The sequence below is a fragment of the Leopardus geoffroyi genome, chromosome E3 (assembly GCF_018350155.1).
Source record: "Leopardus geoffroyi isolate Oge1 chromosome E3, O.geoffroyi_Oge1_pat1.0, whole genome shotgun sequence".
Lineage (NCBI taxonomy): Eukaryota > Metazoa > Chordata > Mammalia > Carnivora > Felidae > Leopardus > Leopardus geoffroyi.
This window is the reverse complement of record NC_059340.1, coordinates 34,608,669-34,632,206: the sequence shown is the minus strand read 5'-3', so window position 1 is coordinate 34,632,206 and position 23,538 is coordinate 34,608,669. Positions and strand designations below refer to the sequence as shown.

Below are 23,538 nucleotides of genomic sequence, written 5' to 3'. Positions count from 1 at the left end.
TTCTCCTCACCCACCCCTGCTCCACTTGTGCGCGGCCCTTGCCGGACTCCCATCACAGGCAGTCAGTTGCTGAGCTAGGTGTCTTCCTCAAGAAGCACCGAGAACACTGGGTGCCAAAACTCCCCCAGAAACCAGATTGCCCGCTGGTTCAAGGTGGCATCCTCATACTGGCCACTCCAGAGGACAGCTGTTCCTGACATGAAAGAGTGAGTAGATTTCCAGGCGGAGGATACTGGAAGGCTTGGTTGGCCTGTGGCTGAGGCTCAGGGGCCTCTTCTGGGGGCCAGGCATTCTTGGGACTCGTTGGACTTCAGATGCCCCTAAAAAGAGCATCTGGCTGTCCTGCAGCCGTGCAGACTCGGGAAGCCTGGCTGTCCTCCCGGCCCACCCCCTGCTGCCTGGCCGGCTGGCTCGGGACAGGGGCATATCAAGGTTCCCGGTTCGGCACTTTGTTCTTTCAATAACTAATCATCCAAAGACCTCAACCCGGTTGTTTTTTTGGTTTTCTGTCGTGTGTCAGGCTATCTGCTCTGCCAGCAAAATGGAGGTGTCCGCCCCTCTCTCTGCGGGATGCCACCCGTCTGTTCACTCGTCCCTTTAACCGGTCACTCCTTCATGGGACTGTCCTTATGTACCTGCTCTGCCCCAGGCCCAGTGCAAAGCCCTAGGAATACAGAGGGGAAATACAACATGGTCCCTCCTCTCGAGGGACTCACATGCCATCGGGGACAACAGACTCTTAAGTCAGTAGTCAAAGCAGACGGGCAAGTGCTGTGCCAAGAGGAATCAGGAAATCAGAGGGAGTGCCCGCCAGGGGCGGGGCTTTTCAGGGGGAAAGTGACCTTTGAGCAGGGTTTTGCAGAACAAGAAAGAGTTCTCCAAGCAGACAAGGCAAGGAAGAGTGTCACAGGAAAGGGAACACACTTTCAAAGGCACCTCAGCCCACAGTCTCGCACCTTTCGCTGGGGATCCAGATTCTCAATATCCCAAGGCAATATCCCAAGATTCAAGGCCTTATTTAACAAGCCAGATGCAAACCAAACCATAATTCATTTATTGGCGTAAGGACGCTTTCTCTGGAGAACTTTAACGTTGGGTACAAACATCCAGTAAGGTTCCTGGGGTCCCAAAGGTTTCCGAGCCAGGGCACGACCAGAAACTGGGCTCTCTTTGGTGGAGAGAGTGGCCATAGACATTTTGTTCTCTCCCACGGGGCAGTCATAGAGGAATGAAATCGTTTTATCTGGGAAGTCATGTCCAGACTTACTCACTCCGTACCAAGGGAAGTTACTTCTCGTGAAACTTTTTAAGCCATTTATCAACACGTTCTTGTTGGCTCAGGGTGTATTCGGAGTTCCTGAGGCATCTTCTTTTCAGGGTGGGGGTATAGCTGGAAGGATTTCAAAGCAGAGGACTCTCGGCAGGGCTCAAGATGGTAGAAACTATGGAGAGGTGGGTAACAACGGGGAGCCCGGCCGACAGGTTGCTGTCCAGGGCTGGGCCCGCGGAGTGCTTCTGTGGCCGACGGTCTGGGATCGAACCCATCTCCCATCAGTGCTGTAGACTTTAGTAACTATCTCCAGCAAGTCTTTTACAGAAAGCAAGGTCCTGTAATAGCAAGTCTTAGCACATCCTCACTTTTATTGTAAATGTTTTTTTATAATTTTTACTGACAGTAACCATGCAAAATTGTGCACATTAAAACATCTATATATCTATACCTATCTCTATACATATATATATAAATGTATACATATATCAGCTCATGGTAGAGAAGCATAGCTAGGGAGCACCGCCCACTAATGCATTCAAATCTTGTTTACGGTATTCTGTTGACAGTGCGAATAAATGATAAAGAAGTTAACGTGTCACAATGTAACTGATGACCATACGCACAATTCCGTGAAATTAAATGTTTCCTGTGTTAATCAGTATTCTTAAATTTAAAAAAAAAAATTTATAATGGAAACAGAGTGAATGTGTCCTTTTTGGGTTCGGAAACAGTTTTGTTGAATAATTGTCTGACAAGCACACATTAAGCACCTACTCTGTACCTCTTAGGGAGGTCTTGGGGGGTTATACTCTACCTGCCCAAGTCTGCCTGGACTCAGGACATAGTGTGAGGCCATTATTTTCACCAGGCTTCATCAAGGACTTACCATGTGACGGGGGCACAGGGATGGACAAGGCGTGGTCCTTACGCTTAGCTCATCTTTGGTGGGGCAGAGGTCACAGCGACACGGGTAGACCCTGGACGCTTCACATTAACAAAGGGCGGGCCCCGAGCTGGGGTGGAAGTTGGTCCCTGAGTTTCATCTTCAAGGTCAAGCAGGAACTGCACCAGTGACTCGGAGGCAGGATGGAGGGCATTCCAGACCCCGGACACAAAGGCACGGTGAGGGCAGGCATCCCAGGGTGTGGATCAGAGAAAGACCACAAGAGTCAGAGACCAAAGAAACAGGCAGGACTGGGCCCCAGAGGGCCTTTGGGGCCACATTGCGAGGCAGGGGATTTCCACGCAGGGGTGCAGGAGGGGCAGGTTCGGAGCAGGGGGGAAATCCAACATGCCCAGGACATGAGGGACGGAGAGACCGACACACCAGTCAGGAGTGTCTAGGACCCAACCTGGACGGGGACCGTGGGCTCCTGCTCCCAGCTGTCAGTGACCCCCGTGTGGCTCTGACTTTTCTCACCTGCCAAATGCATGGTTTGGATTGCATGGTTTCCCAGGTTCCTTCCACCGTGGACACTCAACGCGTCTATAAGATTATCGTCGAAGGCAAGGTTTACTATTACATGTATTGTTTAGGGGCGCCTGGGTGGTGGCTCAGTCAGTTTAGTGTCCGACTCTTGGTTTCAGCTCAGGTCATGATCTCACAGTTTGTGAGTTTGAGCCCTACGTTGGGCTCTGTGATGACCCTGGGATTCTCTCTCCCTCTCTCTGCCCTTCCCCTGCTCGCTTGCTCTCAAATAAATAAACTTAAAAAAAAATTTTTTTTAAACAAAACAAAATGTATTTTAAAAATAATCACATATTGGGGTGCCTGGGTGGCTCAGTCGGTTACGCGTCCGACTTCAGCTCAGGTCACAATCTCGCGGTCCATGAGTTCGAGCCCCGCATCGGGCTCTGGGCTGATGGCTCAGAGCCTGGAGCCTGCTTCTGATTCTGTGTCTCCCTCTGTCTCTGCCCCTCCCCCGTTCATGCTCTGTCTCAAAAATAAACGTTAAAAAAAATTTTTTTTTAAAAAATCACATATAAACGGGGCACCTGGGTGGCTCAGTTGGTTGAGCGTCCGACTTCGGCTCAGGTCATGATATTGTGGTTCGTGGGTTCGAGCCCCGCATCAGGCTCTGTGCTGACAGCTCAGACCCTGGGGCCTGTTTCAGATTCTGTATCTCCCTGTTTCTCTGCCCCTCCCCCTCCCCCCTCCCCCACTCGTGCTTCATGTCTGTCTCTCAAAAATAAACATTAAAGAAAATTTTTAAGTAATCACATACAGTAACAATTATCGTTTGTTGACCATCTCCTATGTGCAAGCATAGGCTGCAGGTGCTTTATAATTTTCATGACAAACCTATGAGCTGTGCCTACTTTTTTTTTTAATGTTTATTTTTGAGAGTGTGAGTGGGGCAGGGGCAGAGAGAGAGGGAGCCACAGAATCCGAAGCGGGCTCCAGGCTCTGAGCTGTCAGCACAGAGCCTGACGCGGGGCTCAAACCCATGAATCGTGAGATCATGACCTGAGCTGAAGTCGGACGTCTAACTGAGCCACCCAGGAGCCCGTTGTGTGCTTCCTTGTAAGATGAGGAAACAAGCTCAGAGAGGTTGGGGGAACCCGCCCAACCACTCAGCTCAGGAGCTCGGATTTGAAACGTAGACATAGGGGCGCCTGGGTGGCGCAGTCGGTTAAGCGTCCGACTTCAGCCAGGTCACGATTTCTCGGTCTGTGAGTTTGAGCCCCGTGTCAGGCTCTGGGCTGATGGCTCAGAGCCTGGAGCCTGTTTCCGATTCTGTGTCTCCCTCTCTCTCTGCCCCTCCCCCGTTCATGCTCTGTCTCTCTCTGTCCCAAAAATAAATAAATGTTGAAACGCAGACGTAGGAAAGATGGCATACTAGTGTATCAACAGATGCGTGTGTATGTGTGCACAGCCAGCTTGGGATCGGGTGAGGGCAGGGGCTGTCCTCCACCCCAGGACCTTTCTCACAGCCAGCCTGACCACCAGACTTGGAAGGTCCATCTGAACTGGTCAACATCAGTGTGAGCTCTTAGCATACCTTCTTAGAGCCGGTGGGTGATTGGAAGGCACCAAAACCTCAAATACTCCTCGTTACAAATGGTCACTGTGGGGCACCTGGGTGGCTCAGCTGGTTGAGTGTCCAACTCTTGATTTTGGCTCAGGTCATGATCCCAGGGTCGTGGGATGGAGCTCTGTGTCAGGCTCTGCACTGGGCATGGAACCTGCTTGAGAATCTTCCTCTCTCTCCCTCTCTCTCTGCCCCTCTCCCCTGCTCGCTCTCTGCCTCAAAACTAAAAATAAATAAAACCAGGCACTGTTTCCTATTTTCTGTTCTCCTTCCATGCTGGGGAGGCAGGATACGGCAGTGGAATAACCCGACTCTGCTACTTTCTAGCTGGGTGGCCCATCACCCCTGAGCCTCCTCTGTAATGCTAGCCTGCTAGCCTAGCACGTATCAAATGCTTCCCTAGACCAAGTGCTGTTTTAGGTGGATTCCAGGTACTAAGTCCATCGTCCCAACCCCCTTAGGTGGGTACTTTTATTGCCACTGCTTCCCAGATGAAGAACCCAAGGCACACGGAGAACTTCTCTGGCCACAGCTACAACGTGGCAGGGCTTAGTGCCTCCCATGATTCCATGCAATGATACATTTCTGTCAACCTTACAGTTCCTGCTCACAGCAGTCAACCTATTTCCCAATGCAGAAACAAGCCCCACGGAGTCTCGGAGTCTCGGAGTGTATCTCAACTGTTAATCAGTAAAATGGATGTTTTGTCTCCAAAGTTGGTAAGACATGGCCCTGCCTGATTAATCGGACAGGATTTTATAGTTGAATGCCACAGGAGCAAAACAAAGCCATAAAAGTTGGACTCTGCCTGGGGCTCAAAGGGACCCTGTTACTTTCCATTTGGGGACTCACAAGTCCTGAAGTCACAGAGCAGCAGTGAAATGAAAGCCCCCAGCCCTGGCCATCTGGGCAATTTTCCCCCGGCTGCCCCCACCCCCACAAGCGGCTAAGTGCCCCACATCGGCTCTGGGGAGTGCATTCAACATGGTCGCTGAATGGTAGATACCCGGCCCTGTAACATGGAAGTCTCATCTTTGATCACCAGTGCAGGTAGGACACCAGCTCCCAGCTGTGCACACCGCAGATGTCCCCAGCTAGAGCTGACCTCCCCGCGGCCTGGAGGACCATGTCTCAGTCTGCCCAGGGGGCTATGACAGAATACGAATACTACTGCTGGCCTACAACCCACTCGCGAGCTCCCTGGACGCAAACTGAGACTGGCTCCCATGCACGGAAGGCAGAGAGAGGCTGGAGAGAGAGGAGGCCGCTCCAGTGGGCAGGCGGCAGGACTCACTAATACCTGCAAGAGGACTTAACTCACGAGGGGACTTAACTTACAAGGCTTGTCTTGGGCGGCTGCAAGATAAGGCCTCCACACCCACCTGCCAGAATCTGAGTTTATGTGGAGGCCTTAACTGGGTTCAGGCATGTCTACCGTGCAGATGGCCTCAACCCCACATCACTGTTTCAAGGCTGTGTCCTTGGGCAGCTTCCGGAAACACAGAAGCCAAGTAGAACCTACATTCCAAGGACAGGGGAGGGGGTGGGGAGCCTCCGATTGCCCAGGGCCAGCCTGAGGGTCAACTGGCAGTCATGCCTTCTTGATGACCTCCCCAACAACCATAGAGTGGGCAGCTTAAACATTAAACACAGATTTCTCACAGTTCTGGAGGCTGCAAGGCCATGATTGGTTGGTGAGGCCCCTTGTTATGTCCTCATATGGCCTTCCTTGGGGCACGCGCACACACACACACACACACACACACACACACACATACAGCCTCTTTATTCGTACAGGCCCTGATCACACGAAGGGGACCCTAACCACCTCCCAAAGGCTCCACCCCAAACACCATCACATTGGGGGTTACGGTTTCAACATAGGAGTTTTCAGGGGTGGGGGGTGGATATACATGTTCAGTCCACAGCAAGTACTGTACGAAAATGGACATAGCACAGACCACACCATTCCCTGCAGTTAAATTCTACACAGCCCAGGGTGTGCAGGCGGGTCTCAGCGGACAGGCAGGAAAACCACTCTAGAAGGGACAGGCATAGCCATGTCACCGATGCTCTCCACAACGGAATGATTCCTAATGTCAGCCCAGCTTCCAAGGCCAGCATGGGAATTCAGGGCGGATTCACCTAAAAAGCTGACTTGAAAGATCTCGAGCTTTTTACAGCATTTTTCACTTGTTAAGACAGACAAGATGTTCATCATGAATACTTAAAAACAGTATTGGAAGGTTATAACATTGAAGATGGGTGTCTTCCCTCCATTCCACCCCCCCCCCACCCTTCACCCTCTCCCCAGAGGTAACCACTGTGAACTTGCAGTGTATGGGGGTTTTTACAAACACAAGACCACACAAAACTCTCTTGGTTCTGTGACTTGCTTTTTCTACTGATCGCGGTTGCCATGGTTACCTTTCCACATCAGCAGATACTGTTCAAGCTCATTCTTTTTAAGGGCCATGCAATATTCCATAGTAAGGCTCTACCGACATTTATTTAACCATGTCGCCTACTAATGAAAACTGTTTAGGGGCACCTGGGTGGCTCAGTCGGTTAAGCTTCCGACTTTGGCTCAGGTCACGATCTCACGGTTCATAGGTATGAGCCCCACATCAGGCTCTGTGCTGACAGCTCAGAGCCTGGAGCCTGCTTTGGATTCTGTGTCTCCCTCTCTCTCTGCTCCTCCCCTGCTCACATTCTGTCTCTCTCTCAAAAATAAATAAACCTTAAAAATTTCTTTTAAAAACGTTTATTTCCAGTTTTGTCATTGCTGTTTGTTTTGCTATTAGGAACACTCAGTGAACATCTTTGTCTCCTTGGGTATATCTATTAGATTATTATTTTGGATTTGTTGTCAAAGTGGGGGAATCACCCATATATCCATCACCTGAATCTAAAGACCACTTGCATTTTCCAAGACACTGCTTTCTCATCTGCTGCACGGCTTTTGGGAACGGTAAATCCCACGCAGGGATTCTCAAAAGTCAGGGTGCCTTGGAATTACCTGGGAAGCATAAAGATTCAAACCCCCCAGCATCTACCGGAATCCGTCCTTAGGGACTCAGCACAGGTTTTGCTAGTTTTGCTGGTGTCGATCCGGGGAGTCTGGGCGGCTCCCAGGGACCGCCCTTGTGGTGCTGCTGAAGTCCCGCCGCGGTCAGGTGGAGATCGCGATTCCGGCTCGGAAATGAACGCATGCATGATGCCTTTGCTGTGTGTGCCCTCTGCTGGTACTGTGTGAGCAGACACACATCGAAATGGAGGCTCTCTCATGCCACGGCTGGTGGGCTGGTGAGGACGGGGTTTTCACCTCCCAGGGTGGTGATACTACAGAGCAGTGACTGGCAACCCAGGGTACAGGTAAGAATCGCCCTGACCATGGCAACAGCTGGTCGTGGGCCTGGGCAGCAATATATTTAAAAAGCTCCCCAGGTGATTCTGCACACGGAACCAGAGTCTTTTGGTATTCTTTAAGGGGGGAAAATTTGGCCAGGGAACACAGAGTCCACAGAGGCATGAGTTACTCTGGTGTTTTCTGTCTACTAGACTCTATTTCAGAAATGGACTGAAATAGACTAAAACTCCAGCCTGGCTGCATTTCAGAATTGGCTTCAAGACTGTCAAAAATACAGATTCTGGGGACCCACCCCTGACATAACTAAAATCTCCAGGGGTGACGTTCACTCAGGTTAACAGCTTAGAACTAGACCAACACCAGGGACTATTTGAGTTAATTCTTATCTTTAATGAGGTCAAAGTCAAATCATTAATACTGCCTGAGACATTTTATAGGCAAAGACTGTCTTTGGGGAAAGGGGCTCACAGTCTTTGAAGGAGCTGGTAAGCGGGTGAGGGAACAGTATGGAAGGAAACCAAGAGCTACATGTAATTGCTATGTAACGGACTCTTCTCTATAGAAGTGAATCTTCACTAACAACTTCTTGAGCATAAAGAACACCTGTTATACAGAGAAAGAGGGGAAGGGAGGGGAGGGGAGGGGAGGGAGAGGGGGAGAGAGCACACATGCGCGAGAGTGCTCTATACAGACATTGGGGAGAAAGGTTTGCAGACAGAGGGAACTGCCAATGCAAAGACCCTGAGGCTGGAGCATCCTTGATTACTGAAGGCACAGCAAACTGGATATGACTGGCAGTGGTTGAAGACAGAGCTGTGGATAAGACACAGCTGGGGATGGGGTGGACCCAGACCATGTTAGACCTTGTAGGCCATGGTGAGCACTTCAGTTTTTACCGCAATGCCGTGCTTTGTTTGTTTGTTTGTTTATTTATTTATTATCACTGGCTGCTGTGAGAACAGGCTCCAGATGGGTAAGGATAATAGAAGCAGCAGGCTGCAACAACCCAGAGAACATACGAGGGCAGTGTGAATCAGAATGGCAGGAGGTGGACAGGGTGAGAGGTGGTCAGCTTCTGGTCGTAGTTTTAAAATAGAATCAGCATTGGGGCGTCTGGGTGGCTCAGTCGGTTAAACATCCGACTTCACCTCAGGTCATGATCTCACAGTCTGTGAGTTCGAGCCCCGCGTCGGGCTCTGTGCTGCCAGCTCAGAGCCTGGAGCCTGCTTCGGATTCTTTGTCTCCCGCTCTCTCTCCCGTTACCCACTCACACTCGGTCTCTCTCTCCTTCAAAAATAATTAACTTTCCCCAGTTTTACTGAGATAGAATTGACATTTAACATCGTATCAGCTTAGTGTGTACAACATAATGATTTATGCACGTATATATCGCAAAATGATTATGACAAGGTCAGTTAACATCAGGCATCTCACATAGTAATGAGGTATTTTTTTTTCTTGTGACAGAATATTTTTAATATGTTTACAAGTAAGATAGCTATGTTACATGAAGCAAAAAAAAAAAAAAAAAAAAAAAATTCCAGGTACAGGGTAACATCTATGTTTTTAAAAAGCCTGAGAGCACGGTAAGGTATCACCTCCTGCCCATCAGGAGGATGTGAAGCCAGAACCCTCGTGCACGGCTGAGACGGGTAAAAAAGGACATGGCGGCTGTGGGGAAGTTCGGCGGTTCCTCAAAAACTTGCACACAGTCACCGTAAGATCCAATATTTCCGCCTGTCTGCCTGTCGGCATCCAGGAGCCCCAAAAGAAGCGACAGCAGGGACTCGTGTGCCAACTCTGACAGCAGCACTGTTCCCAACAGCCAAAAGGTGGAAACTATCAAAATGTCCATCAACAGACAGATAAGCAAACTGTGGTCTACACTGTGGTTATCCAGCCACGAAAAGCAATGAGGCTCTCACACAGGCTACAGCACGGATGCACGTTGGAACCATCACGCCAGGTGAAAGAAGCCAGACACAAGACCACAGTGGGCGATTCCGTTTACGTGGAATGTCCAGAAAAAGCAAATCCACAGAAACAGAAAGCAGATGAGTGGTTACGAGGCCGGAGGGAGGGGGAGATGGGGAGTGACCGTTTAATGGGTACAGAGTTTCTCCTTGGGATGATGAAAACGTTCTGGAAACGAGCAGATGTGATGGCTGCACAACGTTGTAGGCATCCTTAATACCACTGAAGTGTACATTCAAAAATGGCTGAAGGAATACATTTACATGATGTGTGTTTTAACACAATAAAAGACTGGAAGTCCCCACAATAAAGCATCTAGTCACTGACTTCTGAGTGGTGGAACTGTTGACGATCACCTCTTCCTTCCTCTTTATTTTGCTACAGACTGTGAAACAAACATCTTTTACTAACCACTAATTGTGCACACAACTAGCTTTAGCTTATAAAAGAACGCACCAGAACACAGCTCGCCTGGTTTTATCCACCAGAGCCTTCGGACAGGAGGGCCCCAGGCCACAACCTTGGCAAAGGGATGCTGCACTCGCCTGGCCAGCACCCTCCGCCGCGGTCACACGACCCGCCTCCACCTGGGCTTCTTCCCGTCCTTTCCTGCTGCTGAGGCCCGACGGGGGCGGCACAGGCCTCGGGTAAGCCCTACTGACTGCTTGGAAGCTTTTCAGCACACCATCACCTTTGTACTCACCTTGACATTTACCGTTTATTTTCACACCCATGCCAGGAGACAGGATTTTTCCCTTTCTCAGATGTGAAAACCAGGGTTGAGAGACACGGTGACTCCAGGACAGGCAGTCGAGAACTGACAGCACCCGAGTCTGCTCAAGCCACGTCCTGAGCTTGCTCTGCCTCACCTCCCTGACTTCCGATTTCGCAGCACTGCCCTGCCTGAGTGAACCGGACACAGCTTCCTCCGAGAACCAGCTGTGAACTTCTGGCCGTTATCTGACTAAATGTCACACAAACGCAGTATGAATTGGTACTAAGGGCCTCTTTCCGAAACGCGATCACTAGCTTCTGTCTTAGGACTCTGCATCCCAAAAGCGGGTGCCCAGAGGCCCTGCCGAAGTCCTCAGGTGCCCAATCCCCTGTTTCATCCTCGGCCTTCCTGCTGGAGACCCAGCTCCCAATTCACTTGAGGGAGTCCAGCGTCCCAAACACCTGCGCGAAACGCTCTCTGTCCACGATGCGTCCGTAGCGAAGGGTGAGGTAGAAGGTCTGCTTCCCACTGTACTGCTGGATACGCACAAACAGCTCCTGGGCCCGGTCCTTGGTTTCCGTCATGGGGATCACGTCGGCCACGGGGCAGTCCGTGTCCTGCCGCCGGCCCCAGAAGGTCAGGTGCGCCACCCGCAGCACAGTGCCCGCCTCGTTCACATACAGGATGCCCACCAGCCTCCGGAAGAAATAGCTCATCCAGCAGAGCATGGCCAGGGCAAAGCCAGCCACCCCGCCCGCGACACACAGGGAGCCGAGCGTCACGAAGCCCTGCGAGTACCAGTAGCAGCCAGGCGGGAGGGCCAGCACCGTGAGGGCCGTCTGTGCCACCTTCAGCCGAGACAAGTACCCAAAGGCTCTGATGGCGTCAAACCGGTAGACCATCTGGAAGTTCTCTGTCTCCGCACCTGCCGCTTTCTCCTTCGGGGCGGGGCACCCGCTCCCCACCCACCTCCCCGGATCCCGGCCGGTGGCTGTGCGGCACCACAGCCCGCAGACAGGCCTTCTCCACAGGGCCGGGCCGGGCCGTCGAAGCACAGCGCGGAGGAGGGCAGCCTGCAAGGGAGAAAGGAGACCACTGCTCTCAGGGAACTCAGCCATGCTGATCACGAGACGAACGTTTGCGGAGCATCTCACCCACAAGCTCCCGCCAACCCTGCGAGGCTGCCGTTACTGCCAGAGATGGAGGGACAGAGAAAGCCAGATGCTTTAACTCACGTGATCTTCATACAAGCGGTGCAAGACAGGCGCCCCCTGCGGTTGACCCTTGAACAACAGAGGCGTGAGGGACGGCCACCCCCATGCAGTCAAAAATCCACATGTAGCTTTTGACTCCTCAAAAACCTAACTACTAATAGCCTATGGCTGACCAGGACCTAAACCGATAAGTCGATTAACACATATTCTAGCTAGTCAGCTAGAAAAAAGAACGAGATTACGAAAACCGTAAGAGAAAACACATTTACGGAGCTGTACTGTATTATCCAGACCATTCAGTTTACGTTGTTCACAAGATGAATCGTCTGTCAGTACATAAATCGATACTGCCTTACAGGACACGAAACATCAACAGGTGTTTTGTTACCTGCCAACACTAGACACAAAAATAGAAAGATAATAAGGGAGATGCCTATTTATTTATAAGTAGGATGATTCAAGGATTGATAACAAAGACGCGCTAGTAGGATCCTTTGATGGTAGCCTAGTGTAACCCTGTGTAACCATACGGCTGTTTCACAGGAGCCTCGCCTATACACTAAGGAATGAAAGGTTAGAAAGTTTTCGTGGCCTACCGTGTTCCAGTTGGATTCACAATACACACTACCGGAAACACTGTTTTTTAAAAAACCACTTAGCTGTGACGATAGGCTGATATGCCGTCTCTCCGGTTAGGAGAGGGGGGCATACTGGACCCCAACGTAACTCTGAGAGCAACGTGACAAAACAATAAGACACATCATTAATTTTATATTAAATTATCACCCACCTTATGCCTCTAAGGACAGGCCATCCACTTGCAGGCGAATCTTGCATATGACGTCCTGCCCAATGAATACCCAGGCGATGATGCAGTCCTACACAGTTCCTGCCATACAGTTACCAGATTTTCACACGGAGACACTCGCGCACACACACACACACAACAGGTCAGTTTAACCATACGGCGTGACGACTATTTAGTATTTATTCACACACAACAGGTCAGTTTAACCGTACGGCATGACGACTATTTAGTATTTATTACGTGGAAGGGGTCTTCGTCCTCGTCATCTTTACGCTGAGCAGGTTGCGGGCGAGGCAGAGGACAGGCTGGTCTGGCCGTCTCGGGGGAGGCGGAGGCAGAGCTAGAGGAGGTGGAAGAGGAGGCAAGAGGGGCAGGCACACCCGGTGTAACTTCACGGACACACCTTGTAATTTCCGTTTGACTTCTCTGCCTTTTCATCTCTCTAAAAGTGTTTCTATATGGTACCAGCCCTTCTTCCACCACTTGCTTTAGTCTCAGTGCCCGTATCACAGAAGGGTCTGTGTTGTGAAAGAAGTCAAAAGCCGTCCTGAATAATCGAAACCCTTCTGCCAGGTTGTCTAACGTCAACTCGTTTTCTGGCGCCGCTTCTCGCGCATCTTCATCCGGCACCGGTCCGGAGGCTCTCGCCTCCGCCGACTCACCCTCTGTTAACTCCTCTGGTGTGGTGACTCTGGGCGCCTGAGGTGGCAACTCATCTACTGCCTCTTGGGCGGGGGAAGCTGCTTCCCCTGCTATCTTGACATTTTTTAAGCCAAACCTCTTTCTGAAATTATCAAACCAACCTTTGCTGGCACTAAATTCTCCAGCCTTGGATCCTTCACCTTCCTTTTGCTGTAAGTGGTCATACAATGACTTTGCTTTTTCTCGAATCGTGTTCGAGTCTATAGGTATGCCTTTCTTTTTTTTTTTTTTTTTTCAACGTTTATTTATTTTTGGGACAGAGAGAGACAGAGCATGAACGGGGGAGGGGCAGAGAGAGAGGGAGACACAGAATCGGAAACAGGCTCCAGGCTCTGAGCCATCAGCCCAGAGCCCGACGCGGGGCTCGAACTCCCGGACCGCGAGATCGTGACCTGGCTGAAGTCGGACGCTTAACCGACTGCGCCACCCAGGCGCCCCAGGTATGCCTTTCTTATAGCAATCCTGCACCCACGTAAAAGCTGCATTTTCAATACGAGATAAAAAGCTGTCTCGCAGAAAGTGCAACGTTCTCGCGCCTGCTGGCGTAGCTGCCGCCACAGCCTCATGGATTTCCTTTTCCTTTTTTACAATGGTCCTTACGCTGGATTCATTCATCTTGAAATGACGGGCCACTGCAGCCGCAGACCTTAATCTACGGTACATGTCAAGCAATTCGACTTTTTCTTGTAATGTCATGACCTTTCTCTGCCTCTTGGGAGCACTTCCAGAATCACCAGTGGCGTTTCGTATGGGTCCCATGGTGTTATTCAAGGTTTACAGTATTGCGCTAAACATGATGAAAACTATGCAAGAACCACGGGATCACTTTTTACAGCCATTTGAAATTTACGAGTGACGAACTGATCTCGAGGAGAGGATTAGCAACACACGGTTTTAAGCTTGGAAATCACAACACTTGAGATCACCACAGCAAGAGGAGGTGGCTATGATATTCTTACAGTCGTAGAGTATGTACTGCAGTTAATTTTATGCAGTTATTTAATACTGCATCTTTGTTTCCATTTCTCTCAATTATGAATGATGCCATGTACAGTCTGTACACTTTGATAAACCTTTTTGTAACAAACTTGTGTATACTTCATGGAAGTAAATGATAACCTAGCATCTACGTATATTTTATGCATTCATGATACATCTTTTTTTTTTTTTTCCAGTATTCCTAGGCTATGCAGTTCATCTGCTGGTTTTCTCAAACTGGAGCAAATCTCCAAAAAAAACTTCACAACATATGTATTTTTTTAAATCTGCGAAGAAGTGGGCCCACACAGTTCAAACCCGCATTGTTCAAGGGTCAACTGTACTTTACCACGGAGAAAACTAAACCCAGAGAAGGCTAGAAACATACCCAAAGACACACACCCAGTGAGTGTGGCAGAGTCTGACCCCCAAACTGGTCCTATTTCCTTCAGGGAGTTCAAAGAGGTACAAGAAAGGCGACACAGCCTTCATTCATTCAACACGTATCTAGGGACGACCAACTCTGGGCTGGGCACTGAAGACGTAAGGCTATAGGAACGTTTTCCCCAGCAGGAAGCCAAACAACAAATGTCCAAATGGGTAACAAATCTCTGCGATACTCACCATAATAACTTCCCCATTCTGTCAGGTTAAAGCACCATCTTCGGTGCTGAAGGGAATCGCTGATTTCTTAGCCCTGTTTGGGGGAGGGGGAAGACCAAAGCAGGCGGGGATGGGAGGCGCCAACCCACAGCACAAGGTTTTTATTAGGTGCACCGTTCTACACCCTGAGTAGGGCAGCGACAGATGCTTTGGACTTGGGGGCCAGTCACTAGCTGTAGCTCCTTGTGTAAGTTACTTCACTTCTCTGGGCCTCGGTTTCTTCCCCTTTCACAATGGGGATCACAACATACCACATGAGATCATGGTTTCAAAGCTCTCAAATGCATTCAATGGACCCCAGGTTTGTGATGATCGGAGAGTGCCCTGTCGGCCCACGTGGCCCGGGCGTAGAAAGGCGCGGCACAGCAAGCCTTAACCCACGCCGGAGCTCCCTCCCGCGGATCCTCCAAATCAGAACCCCAGAAATCCGCCTGCCTGCCTAACCTTGACCACGACCCCCAAGGCGCTTCACCTCCCGTACTTCCCCTCACCCGCCTTCTTACCATCGCGCGGATACCTGCCGCCGGAAGTGATTCCCCCCGCCCCCGGAACCTCTAAGAGCGCCTGCTCGGCCGTAGGAGGTCGGCGTGTCGACGCATTGCATTCTGGGATTTGTGGTTCCTAAAGACCAACTGACTCTAGTCCCAGACACGTGGGAATGGATCCTCCTTCTCCCAGCGTGCCCTGTGGCACGGGGGCCGAGCCCGGAAGTTCCGGGCCGAGTTCCTGGTTGCCAACGAGTCTCATCAAGTGCGGCTGGAAACGGAGGGCATGGCGGCGTCTGGCCCAGCGCTATGCCTCTTCGACGTGGACGGGACCCTGACCGCCCCGCGACAGGTAGGCGGCATCCGGCCGGCTGGCGGCAGCGGGTGCAGAGCCGCCTGCTGCTCACATTTGGGGCCGACGGCCGCCCAGGGTGGGAGTCGAGGGGCGGCTGAGGGCCGCCTACCTCCTCGGCAAGGCTGAACTCCGTTCTGGGTGCCTTCTAGGGGTGAAACGGAAACTCGAAACACATCCCCAAGGCCTCAGGGTGCTCGGAGAGATGAGACGGGCTGAAAACCCTTGAAAGCAAACAACGTGTATGGGGTTGGAAAACGCAGTTTTGGACTCTCACCGCATGCCCTGAATTTGAACCCCAGCTCAGCCCTCTTACCAGCTATGTTCCCTCCTCAGTCCTGTCACCTGTGAGCTGCATCTTGCAACCTAATAGGAAAAACATAGGTTTCCAGGTCAAACAGACCTAATAGAGTCTCAACTTCACTCTGTTGACAGCTGTCTGACCTAGAGCAAATCACTGAACCCCTGAGTGGTTTTTTTTGTTTGTTTGTTTGTTTTTGTTTGTTTTTTATTTGTTAATTTTTAATTTACATCCAAGTTAGCACATAGTGCAACAATGATTTCAGGAGTAGATTCCTTAATGCCCTTACCTATTTAGCCCATCCCCCTGCCACAACCCCTCCAGTAACCCTCTGTTTGTTCTCCATATTGAAGAGTCTTTTATGTTTTGTCCCCCTCCATGTTCCCGAAATCCCACATCCCTCCCTGCTTCCCTCCCCTTCCCTTGTGTTTATCCCTTCTGTGTCTTAAGTCCTCATATGAATGAAGTCATATGATATTTGTCTTTATCTGACTGTTTAATTTCGCTTTTCCGCTTAGCATAATACCCTCAAGTTCCATCCACGTAGTGGCAAATGACAAGATTTCATTCTTTTTGATTGACGAGTAATACTCCATTGTATATATATATCACATCTTCTTTATCCATTCATCCATCGATGGACATTTGGGCTCTTTCCATACTTTGGCTATTGTTGATAGTGCTGCTGTAAACATTGGGGTGCATGTGCCCCTTCGAAACAGCATCCCTTTATTTCTTGGATAAATACTTAGTAGTGCAATGGCTTGGTCGTAAGATAATTCTATTTTTAATTTTTTGAGGAGCCTCCATACTGTTTGTGGCGGCAACAGCTTGCATTCCCACCAGCAATGAAAAAGAGATCCTCTTTCTCCGCATCCTCGCCAACATCTGTTGTTGCCTGAGTTGTTAATGTGAGCCATTCTGACAGGTGTAGGGTGGTATCTCATTGTGGTTTTGATTTGCATTTCCCGGATGATGAGTGACGTTCAGCATTTTTTCATGTGTCGGTTGGCCATCTGGATGTCTTCTTTGGAGAAGTGTCTATTCATGTCTTTTGCCCATTTCTTCACTGGATTCTTTGTTTTTTGGGTGTGGACTTTGATAACTTCTTTATAGATTTTGGATACTAACCCTTTATCTGATTTGTCATTTGCAAATGTCTTCTGCCATTCCGTCGGTTGCCTTTTAGTTTTGCTGATTGTTTCCTTCGCTGTGCAGAAGCTTTTTATTTTGATGAGGTCCCAGTAGTTCATTTTTGCTTTTGTTTCCCTTGCCTCTGGAGACGTGTTGAGTGAGAAGTTGCTGCGGCCAAGGTCAAAGAGGTTTTTGCCTGCTTTCTCCTTGAGGAGTTTGATGGCTTCCTGTCTTACATTTAGGTCTTTCATCCAGTTTGAGTTTATTTTTGTGTCTGGTATAAGAAAGTGGTCCAGGTTCATTCTTCTGCATGTCGCTGTCCAGTTTTCCCAGCACCACTTGCTGAAGAGACTGTCTTTATTCCATTGGATATCCTTTCCTGCTTTGTCAAAGATGAGTTGGCCATACGTTTGTGGGTCCATTTCTGGGTTCTCTATTCTGTTCCATTGTTCTGAGTGTTTGTTCTTGTGCCAGTACCATACTGTCTTGATGATGACAGCTTTGTAATACAGCCTGAAGTCCAGGATTGTGATGCCTCCTGCTTTGGTTTTCTTTTTCAAGATTGCTTTGGCTATTTGGGGTCTTTTCTGGTTCCATACAAATTTTAGGATTATTTGTTCTAGCTCTGTGAAGAATACTGGTGTTATTTTGATAAGGATTGCATTGAATCTGTAGATTGCTTTGGGTAGTATTGACATTTCAACAATATTCATTTTTCCTCTCCAGGAGCAAGGAATATTTTTCCTTTTGTGTGTGTGTGTCTTTTTCAATTTCTTTCATAAGCTTTCTGTAGTTTTCAGTGTATAGATTTTTCACCTCTTTGGTTAGATTTATTCCTAGGTATTTTATGGTTTTGGGTGGCAGTTATAAATGAGATCAATTCCTTGATTTCTTTTTCTGTTGCTTCATTGTTGGTGTATAGGAATGCAACCGATTTCTGTGCATTGATTTTCTATCCTGCCACTTTGCTGAATTCATGAATCAGTTCTAGCAGTTTTTTGGTGGAATCTTTTGGATTTTCCATATAGAGTATCATGTCATCTGCGAAGAGTGAAAGTTTGGCTGATTTGGATGCCTTTTATGTCTTTGTGTTGTCTGATTGCTGAGGCGAAGACTTCCAATACTGTGTTGAATAACAGTGGCGAGAATGGACATGCCTGTCTTGTTCCTGACCTTAGGGGGAAAGCTCTCACTTTTTCCCCATTGAGGATGATATTAGTATTGGGTCTTTCATATATGGCTTTTATGATCTCGAGGTATGATCCTTCTATCCCTGCTTTCTTGAGGGTTTTTATGAAGAAAGAATGCTGTATTTTTTCAAATGCTTTCTCTGCATCTGTTGAGAGGATCATGTGATTCTTATCCTTTGTTTTACTGATGTGATGAATCACATTGATTGTTTTACAGATATGGAACCAGCCCTGCATCCCAGGTATAAATCCTACTTGCTCGTGATGGATACTTTTTTTAATGTATTGTTGGAATTGGTTTTGGAATCAAGGTAATGCTGGCTTCATAGAAAGAGTTTGGAAGTTTTCCTTCTATTCCTATTTTTCAGAACAGCTTCAAGAGAATAGGTGTTAACTCTTCCTTAAATGTTTGGTAGAAGTCCCCTGGAAAGTTGTCTGGCCCTGGACTCTTGTTTTTGGGGAGATTTTTGATTACTAATTCGATTTCTTTACTGATTATGGGTCTGTTCAAATTTTCTGTTTCTTCCTGTTTCAACTTTGGTAGTTTATATGTTTCTAGGAATTTGTCCATTTCTTCCAGATTGCCCATTTTATTGGTGTATAACTGCTCATAATATTTTCTTATTTATTTCTGCTGTGTTGGTTGTGATCTCTCCTCTTTCATTCTTGATTTTATTTGTGTCCTTTTTCTTTTTGATCAAATTGGCTAGTGTTTTATCAATTTTGTTAATTCTTTCAAAGAACCAGCTTCTGATTTCATTGATCTGTTTGGGTTTTTTTGTTTTTGTTTTTGTTTTGGTTTTGGTTTTGGTTTCAGTAGCATTAATTTCTGCTCTAATCTTTATTATTTTCTGTCTTCTGCTGGTTTTGGGTTTTATTTGCTGTTCTATTTCCAGCTCTTTAAGGTGTAAGGTTAGGTTGTCTCTCTGAGACCTTTCTTCCTTCTTTAGGGAGGCCTGGATTGCTATATACTTTCTTCTTATGACCGCCTTTCCTGTGTCCCAGAGGTTTTGGGGTGTGGTGTTATCGGTTTCATTGGCTTCCATGTACTTTTTAATTTCCTCTTTGACTTCCTGGTTAGCCCATTCATTCTTTAATAGGATGTTCTTCAGTCTCCAAGTGTTTGTTACCTTTCCAGATTTTTTCTTGTGGTTGATTTCGAGTTTCATAGGATTGTGGTCTGAAAATATGCACAGTATGATCTCGATCTTTTTGTAATTGTTGAGGGCTGATTTGTGTCCCAGTATGTGATCTATACTGGAGAACATTCCATGTGCACTGAAGAAGAGTGTATATTCTGCTGCTTTAGGATGAAATGTTCTGAATATATCTGTTAAGTCCATCTGGTTCATTGTGTCCTTCAAAGCCATTGTTTCCTTGTTGATTTTCTGATTAGATGATCTTTCCATTGTTGTAAGTGGGGTGTTGAAGTCCCCTACTATTATGGTATTATTATCTATGAATTTCTTTATATTTGTGACTAATTGATTTGTGTATTTGGGTGCTCTCACATTTGGAGCATAAGTGTTTACAATTGTTAGGTCTTCTTGGTGGGTAGACCCCTTAAATTATGATATAATGCCTTTCTTCATCTCTTGTTACAGTCTTTATTTTAAAGTCTAGATTGTTTGATTTAAGTATGGCTACTCTGGCTTTCTTTTGTCAACCAGTAGCATGATAGATGGTTCTCCATCCCCTTATTTTGAATCTGAAGGTGTCTTTAGGTCTGAAGTGCGTCTCTTGTAAACAGCATATAGATGGATCTTGTTTTCTTATCCATTCTGTTGCCCTATGTCTTTTGATTGGAGCATTGAGTCCATTGACATTTAGAGTCAGTACTGAAAGATATGAATTGATTGCTATTATGTTGCCTGTAGAGTTGCAGTTTCTGGTGTTGTTCTCTGGTCTTTTCTAGTCTTTGTTGCTTTTGGTCTTTATGTATTTTTTTAGGGTTTGTTTTGTTTTGTTTGTCTTTTCTCCCCTCAGAGAGTCACCCTTAAAATTTCTTGGAGGACTCATTTAGTAGTCACAAACTCCTTTAATTTTTGTTTGTCTGGGAAACTGTTTATCTCTCTTTATATTTTGAATGACAGCTTTGCTGAATAAAGAATTCTTGGCTGCATATTTTTCTGATTAAGTACATTGAATATATCCTGCCACTCCTTTCTGGCCTGCCAAGTTTCTGTGCATAGGTCTGCTGCAAACCTGTTCTGTCTTCCCTTGTAGGTTAAGGACTTTTTTTCCCTTGCTGCTTTCATGATTCTTTCCTTGCCTGAGTATGTTGTGAATTTGACTATGATATGTTTTGTTGATGGTTGGTTTTTGTTGAAACTAATGGGGGTTCTCTGTGCTTCCCGGATTTTGATGTCTGTGTCTTTCCCCAGGTTAGGAAACTTTTCTGCTACGATTTGCTCACATAACCCTTCTACCCCTTTTTCTCTGTCTTCATCTTCTGGGACCCCTATGATTTTGATGTTGTCCCTTTTAAATGAGTCACTGATTTCTCTAATCCTTAAATCTTGCTCTCTTGCCTTAGTCTGTCGCTTTTCTGCCTCATGCATCCTTGCCGCCCTGGGATCCGTTCGAGATTGCAGCTACCTCAGTTACAACATTTTTTATTTCATCTTGACTAGCTTTTACTTCTTTTATCTCCACAGAAAGTGATTCTAAACTATTTTCGACTCCAGGTAGTATTCTTATTATCGTGATTTTAAATTCTGGTTCAGACATCTTGCTTGTATCTGTGTTGGTTAATTCCCTGGCTGTCGTTTCTTTCTGCTCTTTCTTCTGGGGTGAATTCCATTGTTTCATCATTTTGAAGGGAGAAAGGGAATTAATGAGGTTAAAAAAACTAAATCAAAAAAATGAAAGTTAAAAAATTAAAAACACACACAAAAATCAAATAAATGATGCTAGATCCTAGGTGTGTTTTGGTCTGGGTGTTGGTTGAATTGTACTTGATAGATTAGAAGAAAAAGGGGAAAGAAAAAAAAAGGAAATCGTTTGAAAATTTGAAAAAAATGAATACACTGAAATGGAATAAAATGAAATGATGAAAGTAAAATAGAATTTGAAAAAAATTTACACAGAAGTAAAAAATACAGTAGAAAAAATTAACGAAAAATATTTTTAATAAAAATTGAAAATCAAGTTTCTCTCTGCTGAGTTCTGTAGTTCAGGTTGTGAAGGGTGTTGTATTAATCCTCAAATCGGTTTTCGAGTTGTGCAGGATAGTTTAGTGTTGATCTGGCTGTGTTTCATGGATGCAAGACACAAAAAAACTTACATGCTGTTCCGCCATCTTGGCTCCTCCCATAACCCTCCCCTGAGTGGTTTTATTTTTTTTTTTAATTTTTTTTTTTTTAACGTTTATTTACTTTGAGACAGAGAGAGACAGAGCATGAACGGGGGAGGGGCAGAGAGAGAGGGCGACACAGAACCAGAAGCAGGCTCCAGGCTCTGAGCCATCAGCCCGGAGCCCGACGCAGGGCTCGAACTCACGGAACGTGAGATCGTGACCTGAGCCGAAGTCGGTCACCCAACCAACTGAGCCACCCAGGCACCCCTCCCCTGAGTGGTTTTAAATGGGGGCATTCCCAGTTCCATATGGTGTTGGTGAGGCTCGAATGAAATCGAACAAATTCACTAAAGTATCTTGGCTACAATAGGCTGGGTTCAGTAATAATAAATAGTAGCCGCTAGCACCCCTCCCCTCTCCACCCCCTTCTCCAGTAGAAGTGATCAAGGAGGCCCAGATTTTTGCAGACTGCCTCCAGAGAGCCTCCTTGGACTCCTGGAAGCTTGCTTCCCACTTCCTGATTTTGCTGCTACAGGCATGGATGGGTTTCAGTTAAGGTCTGCGTTTGTGATGAAGCTCACTCTGACCTCCTCCTTGCACAGACTGGTCACTGAATTGACCTCACTATCTTCACATTGTATCCCTACCTTCTTGATTTGGGCTGAGTGGTGGCAATGGTGTGCTCCACATTTCCACATTAAATGCATGTGGTTTTAGATCAGTTTGCCTTTCTGGCCCGCAGGTTCAGTGGATCTAGTGGTGATACTCAACTGCCTCGTTCTTCAAAGGCTCCTTTTGACACAGATTCAGCGACCAGCCTGCACTTGTGGACTGCTACAAGTTCTTGCTGGTCCAGAGCCAGAGTCAGCATTTCATTGTTCTAAAGGGTCAGATAGCAAGAATTTTCATCTTTGACAGCCATGTGGTCTGTAGTAACTAATCAACTCTAATGCAAAAGCAGCCATAGACGACAGGTAGACCAGCCTCATTCGGTTCCAATAAAACTTTACTGATTTCTTATGAAAACAAACAGCTGCCCCATTTGGCCCATTGGCTGTAATGGTCTATGGTTCACATTCCAAACCTTTTTAGAACCTTCTCCGTCTCAAGCCGTCTCCCTCTTTTACCCAAGTAGGATTTTTTTTTTTTTCTTTTTTTGAGAAAGAGCATGAGCCAGGGAGAGGGGCAGAGGGAAAGAGAACGAATCTTAAGCAGGCTCCCTGCTCAGTGTGGAACCTGATGGGGACTCGATCCCATGACTCTGGGATCCTGATATGAGCTGAAATCACGTCAGACACCCAACTGACTGAGTCACCCAGGCACCCTCCCAATAGGACAGTTTTTGTTACCGTTTTAAACAAAGGAAACTGAGATTCGGTGAAACCATGATCTCAATCTGTCACAGCAAATCTGGTACAAGTTTCTGGGCTACTGGGCATTGTTCTTTGCTAAGTTTCCCATTTTCTGCCACTGCTGCAAGATGGATGCTGTTTTGGCTCCTGGTTCTGCCATTCCGGAAGGTGCTTCTGACTCCCAGAAGAAATCAGGATAGATAAGCGTGCAGTATGAAATAGCAAAGAAACCCCTTAAAATACCTGAAATATGATATTCTTGGCAGCAAACAATTTTAACACTAAAAAAAAAAAGTCTTAATTTAAAAGAAAGTTGTTTCTGTGTGCTGGGTGCTCCAGGTAAAAACAAATATACTTTACCAACAGATCTATTCATTATACAACCTTTCCCTTCCTCAATACATATATTCTCCAACACTGATAAGCACATTACAATCCGGAAGCAGAATAGGTTATCTTGCAGCTGCTAAAGGACAATATGATGCATACAGGTAAAATCTAGTTCGAATGGAGTCCAGAGCCTTGCACATATCACTGTTTAAGTAGAATCTTCTTGGGCTGAATACTTTCCTAAGAACTGCCACGCCGTCTAAAAACAGTTGAGGGGCACCTGGGTGGCTCAGTCAGTAAGCATCTAACTCTCGGTTTCAGCTCAGGTCATGATCTCACGGTGTCATGAGTTCGAGCCCTGCATCGG

General features: G+C 47.2%; 2 protein-coding genes and 1 long non-coding RNA gene across 11 annotated transcripts in view; 2 read left to right on the top strand and 1 right to left on the bottom strand.

The window, feature by feature from the left end:
- Positions 1 to 1,031: 1,031 nt before the first annotated feature.
- On the bottom strand, positions 1,032 to 15,377 carry TMEM186 (transmembrane protein 186). Of its 8 annotated transcripts, none has more exons than XR_006708137.1 (3): positions 15,233 to 15,377; positions 2,694 to 2,759; positions 1,032 to 2,335 (listed from the first exon to the last, which is right to left on the bottom strand). XR_006708137.1 is itself a non-coding variant. In XM_045460612.1 (2 exons), the coding sequence occupies exons 1-2, from the start codon at positions 15,233 to 15,235 to the stop codon at positions 10,796 to 10,798; spliced, it is 645 nt and encodes a 214-aa protein (XP_045316568.1). In that variant the 5' UTR covers positions 15,236 to 15,344; the 3' UTR covers positions 9,023 to 10,795. The 8 variants fall into 8 exon arrangements, 2 of the variants coding, with proteins under 2 accessions (XP_045316568.1, XP_045316569.1); XR_006708138.1 differs by having other exon boundaries at positions 1,032 to 2,286; XR_006708136.1 differs by lacking the exon at positions 15,233 to 15,377 and adding an exon at positions 12,369 to 12,564.
- Positions 13,129 to 14,218, top strand: LOC123589045. The gene is made up of 2 exons (XR_006708141.1): positions 13,129 to 13,294; positions 13,529 to 14,218. It is a non-coding gene; the product is annotated as an uncharacterized LOC123589045 (long non-coding RNA).
- Positions 15,378 to 15,426: 49 nt separating the features above from the next.
- PMM2 (phosphomannomutase 2) overlaps positions 15,427 to 23,538 on the top strand; it is a 31,314-nt gene continuing 23,202 nt past the window's right edge. The window contains exon 1 of one of the 2 annotated variants that reach the window (XM_045460611.1): positions 15,427 to 15,566. In XM_045460611.1, coding sequence (XP_045316567.1) covers positions 15,501 to 15,566 — 66 coding nt within the window. In that variant the 5' untranslated portion in view covers positions 15,427 to 15,500. The remainder of the gene's footprint in view (positions 15,567 to 23,538) is intronic. The other variant, XM_045460610.1, reaches the window with a different exon arrangement.